Below are 6,000 nucleotides of genomic sequence, written 5' to 3'. Positions count from 1 at the left end.
AAATGTACTCATTACCTTGCTCATGTAACTGTAACCCCTTTGTACAGTATTTTCACAATAAAAAACCTAATTTAAAAAAGTAAGAAAACACCCATTCGCATTATGTCTTCTGGAGAAATATTCTCTCAGACCTGAATTAATTTACACTTTAGAAGTCAGTGCGTGTTGTTATCAAATCTGCTTATATACAGAAAGTGGACTTAAATTTCAGCAACCCATGATTAGGTAAACAGTGCCATACTGCCATCTAGTGGACTTTTCAAGCCAGATAGGAATTTTAAGTTGAAATTAAAAAAAAAAAAAAACCCATGTGCTGATGTCTCCCACCTGTTTAATGTAATAACTGCTAACCAAGTGGAAACACTCTGTGAACTAAATGTAGGTATAAAGAAAAGTTTTCACCAAATTGGTAGTATCATTTGGTGGGATCATTGGTACAAACATATTGTATTTTGAATTGTCTTATGCAAATATCTAATTTTTACAACATACAGGTTTGTTATCACAATTGTAAGAAAATATATGAATAAATTTCATTGATAATTAAGACTCATATTGGCAGGTTATTTACTAATTTATAATACTTTTTTTTGGAAAACTGATACTTCATCTTTCTGCTATCATCTGTAACAAGCAGCCTGAACTTGCTTTTTCTCAGATATCTGTCTGACCTTCATGCACCTGGTGACCCTGCTTGGCAGTGTATTGGAGCCCAGCACAAGTGGACCCTTCAGCTCATGCACAGCTGCAAAGAGGGCTATGTGAAGGACCTGAAAGGCAAGGAATTCTTTTCTGACTTATATGTCATGTCAGTACACTTTAGGAATGTTCCTGATTTGCTTGATATCCATCACTGTCTTTTTTGTGGTTGTTTTTATTGTTCCCCTATTCTACTCTTTAGCTTTATACCCAAGAGTGAGTGATAGAAGAAAAAAAACTTTTTAATATATTAAGGTTTATGGTTGACCAGCAGGGTTGACAAAGGTTTATTTTAAGGAATGGTTACAACTTCATAGGAACATGATGCTGTAGGAATCATTGGTCTTCAGTGGATGTGAGTTTCAAACATCAAATACATGTGGGGCCTCTGCTGTGTTCCAAGCAGTTGCCAAATGCTACATAGATAGCTGTGAATAAAACAGACACAAGGCCTGCCTCATGAACTTAGCAGAAGAAAGGAAAGATATTAAGCATGTAACTAACCAGATAAAAAAGTTGAGATAGAGATAAAAAGAGAAACAATAGGATATTCTGAAAGGTAATTAGGTGAGGAGAATGTACTAGGGAACCTGTCTCAGGAAGGCTACATGTTAGCTAAGAACTAACTAGAAGTTGCTTCTTAGACAGGCTCCAGCCAGCTACCTGTGTAAAGGTTCCAAGGTAAATTTGAGGAAAGAAACTAAAGCTACATTTGCATTTAAGTTTATTGACTTTCATTTGTGTAATCCTGTCATTCAACAAATATCAAATATATTAAATACCATTTTTACTCCAATCACTTAATTGTCAACACAATAAACAGGCACCTGGATTACACCATCTGACAACATAGAGGAAAAAGACAGGTAATTGAGTATTGTATTGGAGAACTGTACATATGCTGCTTTCTAGGCTGGAGAAGTTCTGAACATTGTAGTAGCACTTAGAATCTGATTTAAGGTTTAGGATTAGGGAAAGTGGTGTTCTGAGACTGCAAGGTAGTGACTTGTGTTTTAGGTATCGAGGACATCTGTGTTGGTTAGTTTAAACAAAGAAGGAAAGAGACCATTCCAGGAAGAATGCAGGGTTTTGAGCCACAGAAGACCACTTCTGTGTGAGGCAGGAATGTATGGCTGAGAGCATGATTATAGTTGAGGAGTTGAGGCAGCTGTTAGGATGTGCCAGATCTTCGTCCATAGGCGGTGGAAGAATGATAAAGGAAAAATCATTAGATTTCTTTTAAAGGATGATAAACAGGGAAGCCAGGTAGGAGGCTGGCTTGGTAACTTTGGTACCTGACTGCTTGGAGGCAGTGGAAATGTGATATGTGTAGGTTTCAAGGCTATTTAGAGGGTGAAATGGATTGGACTGGGTCCTGGAAGAATGGAAGAGAGGTGCATGGGGCCTCTCAGATGTGTTTGCCGTGGTAGCTCATTACCATGTTGTGCCATTGAGTCAGGTAATTTAGGAGAGGAAAGTGGTTTCCCCATTGATTTGGACAGGTGGATTTGGAATTGCCTTCTGTGCATGAAGAGATAACCAGTAAGTAGTTGTTTAAGAGTAAGAGGTTTGGGGCCTTACAAGTTGATATATTCACTCAAAATTAAACAAGAGAGGAGGAGGAGGGAGAGAGGGCGGTGGCGGGGGGGAGGGGGGAGACAGAAGAAGAAGCTGGGCACTGGGGCCGCACACCTGTAATTCTAGTTACTCAGGAAGCTGAGATCTGAGGATGGCCATTCAGAGCCAGCTCGGGCAGGACTTTCAACTCCAGTTGACTCTTATCTCCAATTAACCACCAGAAAACCTGAAGTAGTGCCATGTGCAAAGTTATAGAGTGCTAGCCTTGAGTGAAAGGAGCTCAGGGACAGTGCCCCGGCCCTGTCTGCCCAGCCCCATGGCTGACAAAAAAAAAGAGGAAAATCAAGGACAGAATTTTTAGGAGCCACAATGACAGTAGACATCACAGTAGAAGGACGGCTGCAAAGGAGATGATAAAAGGGTAAGTATAGTGTAGGTGGGAAAGGAGAGCATAGTGCCATGAAGGCAGAGGAGAGAGAAAGTTATCATATAAGCTTTAAGATAAGCTAGATGAGTTGCTTCTAATTTCTGTTACTTTTGATGCTGTTTTGCTACACATGGTGAATTCTATTAAAGGGATTTTGTGTGGACCTAATTAGTGACCTCTAAAATCATACATTGGAAGGGCGGGGGATAATGCAGTCATAATATTCAATATATGTATGTGAAATGGAACTTGGAAAGTTGAGGAGATGAATGGGGTTGGGGAAGATAGGGAAGAATGATGAAAGGTGTGACACTGATCAAAATCCATTGTATTCAGCAACTGACATGTTGAATTGAAACCTCCTTTCTATAACTACTTAAAAGTAATTTGAAAAATAAACAGTATATCAAACACACACAGAATCATACATTAAGTATAAGTAAATCTCTGCAGAGTGAAGACATTAAGAAGATAGTGACCAGTGAGAAAGCATCCCACTGTCCTAGGAGGGACTTCAGGAAATACTAAGGAGGATCTAGGAGGACCTTTTCTCTTTCTACCAAAAGCTGTAGCTTTGTAGGACTTAACAGGGGCAGCATCAGAGACAGTCCATCAGCTTTCAGCTGATGCCACTTTTGTGTTGTGATCTGACCCCTCTGCTTGATGACAGAGTACATGTTTGTTTGGCAGTCTCTGGTTTCCTTAAGTTAATTGTAGCTGCCTGTGGAATGCTTAAGCAATAAAAAGGTGAATAATATTTTACTTGTCAGAAATTGCTTAGGAAAAGTTTGTCCTCAAAAAATACTGCCTATATTTCACCTAATATTTTGTTGTTGTAAAGCCATGTTGTCTTTTTAAAGGGTGTACTTAAGAGCCTAGTTTTGAAATGAAAGCTTGTTGCCTTTTAAATTCAAAGAAAGTATGTTTAAATTCTTTTATTATAATAACTGCACTCGGATTGTTAACACTAGAGAATAAAGTGGTACTAATTTTTTTTTATTAAATAAATCCACTGATAGAAGAACTGAGACAGTTTTGTGAAGTAAAACTATAAAGTAGATAGACTGTTAGGTATTTCCAGTAGGGAAAGAATTCTTGGTGCCTTAAAGCTCCTCTTTATGTATGAATCTAAGAAATTTTGATTAACATATAATTTTTAAAAAAATATTTTACATGGTAGTTTGGTAGAAATGGTAATTGTGGTCCTCAGAGGAAACTTCAGTAACAGAGGTGTTGATAGATTGTCAGAGGTGGTCATTCTACATAACAAAGCTGCCTTTTTTCCAAGAAAGCTTCTTTTAGGTGAAGAATTCAGTATAGAGGGACCATAAGATGAGTATTCTGTCAGTACTGAGATAATCCCTTTTGTAGATTTTAGTTTTTGCTATAATAATATACAGGAATGCTAGCAGGTGGTACTCTTCAAGTTACAACCCAAGGATAGCCCCCAACTTCAACACACCTGGCCATCATTCCCAGATAGCCCTTGTTCCTTCTGTGCGGCCTGTCACTGTAGCCTGCATATGATCTTTCAGTTTTTCCACAGGAAGGAAAAGGAGGTGAAAAAACAAAAACAAGGATAAAATTAAAAGAAAACTTAAGAGTTTGACTGCTGTATTTTTCCGGCCTGCACTTTGTGACCATTTGCTTCCGATTGCCAGTATCTAAAACAGCCTACTCCCTGGCATCATTGCATATGTTAAACTTTTACCACCTTGTAAGAATTCTTCTTTTGAAATCCCTGTGAAATTAGTGTAAAGTTAAAGTAAGTCTTCAGGTTTCCTACAGGAAAAGCTTTTTGGCATTCTCAAACAAGATTTTTAAAGGTGGTCTTCAGAAGTGTCTTTTTCTTTGTTCTGAAAGTGGTTGGATCTAACTCTTTAGGTACTTTCTAGTTATGTCTGTTAACTTGATAGAAAAGTAACTAGTTTGTTCATAGAGTAGTTTTTCCTTTTAGGTACAGGCTTTAATTAGGACTTCCCTAAATGATGTTTAGAATTGGAGCCTTAGCTTATAGACTATCAAAAAGTTTTTAGAAACCAAAAAGCAGCAGGAAATATACAAGGCTTGGATTTTCTTTGAGAACTAGGAAATGGTATATCTGAATGGTTTATTCTGAATCATCATAGTGAACCTACTAAATATAGGCTATGCTAAATATCTTTTAGGGGTTAGGGATGTAGCTCAGGGGCAGAGCAGGGTAGGCCCTGAGTTTGTTCCTAGTCACTGCAAACAATGTACCTTTTTAAATGATTTCACCATTCATCAGATTTTTAAAGATTTGTTGAAAAAACAAAAAAGGTTTATGCTTCTTCAAGGACTCTAAAGTATAAAAAAAAGTCACATTTTCACCTGAAATTCATAAACTGTGTGCATAAATTCTTGCAGCTTATCTACAGTTTTGTGAATTTATGCAGTATCATTAAACTATTTTTTTCTTGAACTTTAGCTATGACTTTTATGTATTTTATGTATATAGTTCAAGTAGATTTCCTTGCAGTATCCATTTGGAAATTGACAGCAAATAAGTTGAATTTTCTTCAGAGTTATAAAAAATATTTTTATATTTAAATAGACAGCAAAGTACATTGTAATATGTTATATTTAATAAAATCATAATTTTTAGTTAAAATTGTAATGTAGTTTATACTAATAAGGTCCTTTTATAGAGTTTATTTTCTAGAGGTTAAAAAATAGTTTATTTTCCAATGTTTATCACAACATGAAACCAGAATGACAGAGGTCTATTTAAAGAGAAGAAAAGGAAAAACACAGCTGCAGCAAGCACAGATATGAGGTAGTAGTTTGATTTCCATCTGTTCCTTGTAAGTCAGTCCCTTCCATGTTGGGTATGTAATCTTCATGCAACAGCCGCCTGGCTGACTTCTGGGGTTAGTACAGGGTCCCCTTTACTTTTCATGTTGAGACAAGAGGCTCTTTTTTTAAATTGGTATTAGCAGATGACATACTTATTGGCACTTTACTTGCCTGCTTTATATACTATTTGGAAGATATACAGAAATATGTATATACAGAGTGTGTGTGTGTGTGTGTGTGTGTGTGTGTGTGTAATAGATTTGGGAAAGGCAAGTAAAAGGAAGGTTTCAGTTCTTTATTTCAGTCAAAATTATTTTCTTTGCAGTAAAGCCAGAGTGTGAGTTTCTCTTCTTTTTTGTCCATTTTTCAGAAAGAAAAATGGTGATATTTCATGTCTTGAATTAGTTTAAAGATGTATGTATGTATATATGTATGCAGGCAGAAATTATCACTGTTGTATTTAAGGTAGTGAAGGTTTA

The 6,000-nt window shown here is 36.7% G+C and overlaps 1 protein-coding gene across 1 annotated transcript in view; it reads left to right on the top strand.

Annotated features, from left to right (window-relative positions):
* Exoc2 (exocyst complex component 2) overlaps positions 1-6,000 on the top strand; it is a 185,990-nt gene that overhangs the window by 68,138 nt on the left and 111,852 nt on the right. The window contains exon 11 of the mRNA XM_013016607.1: positions 659-777. Coding sequence (XP_012872061.1) covers positions 659-777 — 119 coding nt within the window. The remainder of the gene's footprint in view (positions 1-658; positions 778-6,000) is intronic.

The sequence above is a fragment of the Dipodomys ordii genome, unplaced genomic scaffold (assembly GCF_000151885.1).
Source record: "Dipodomys ordii isolate 6190 unplaced genomic scaffold, Dord_2.0 Scaffold32, whole genome shotgun sequence".
Taxonomy (NCBI): Eukaryota; Metazoa; Chordata; class Mammalia; order Rodentia; family Heteromyidae; genus Dipodomys; species Dipodomys ordii.
The sequence above is the reverse complement of the archived record's forward strand: the minus strand, read 5'-3'. Positions and strand labels throughout refer to the sequence as shown.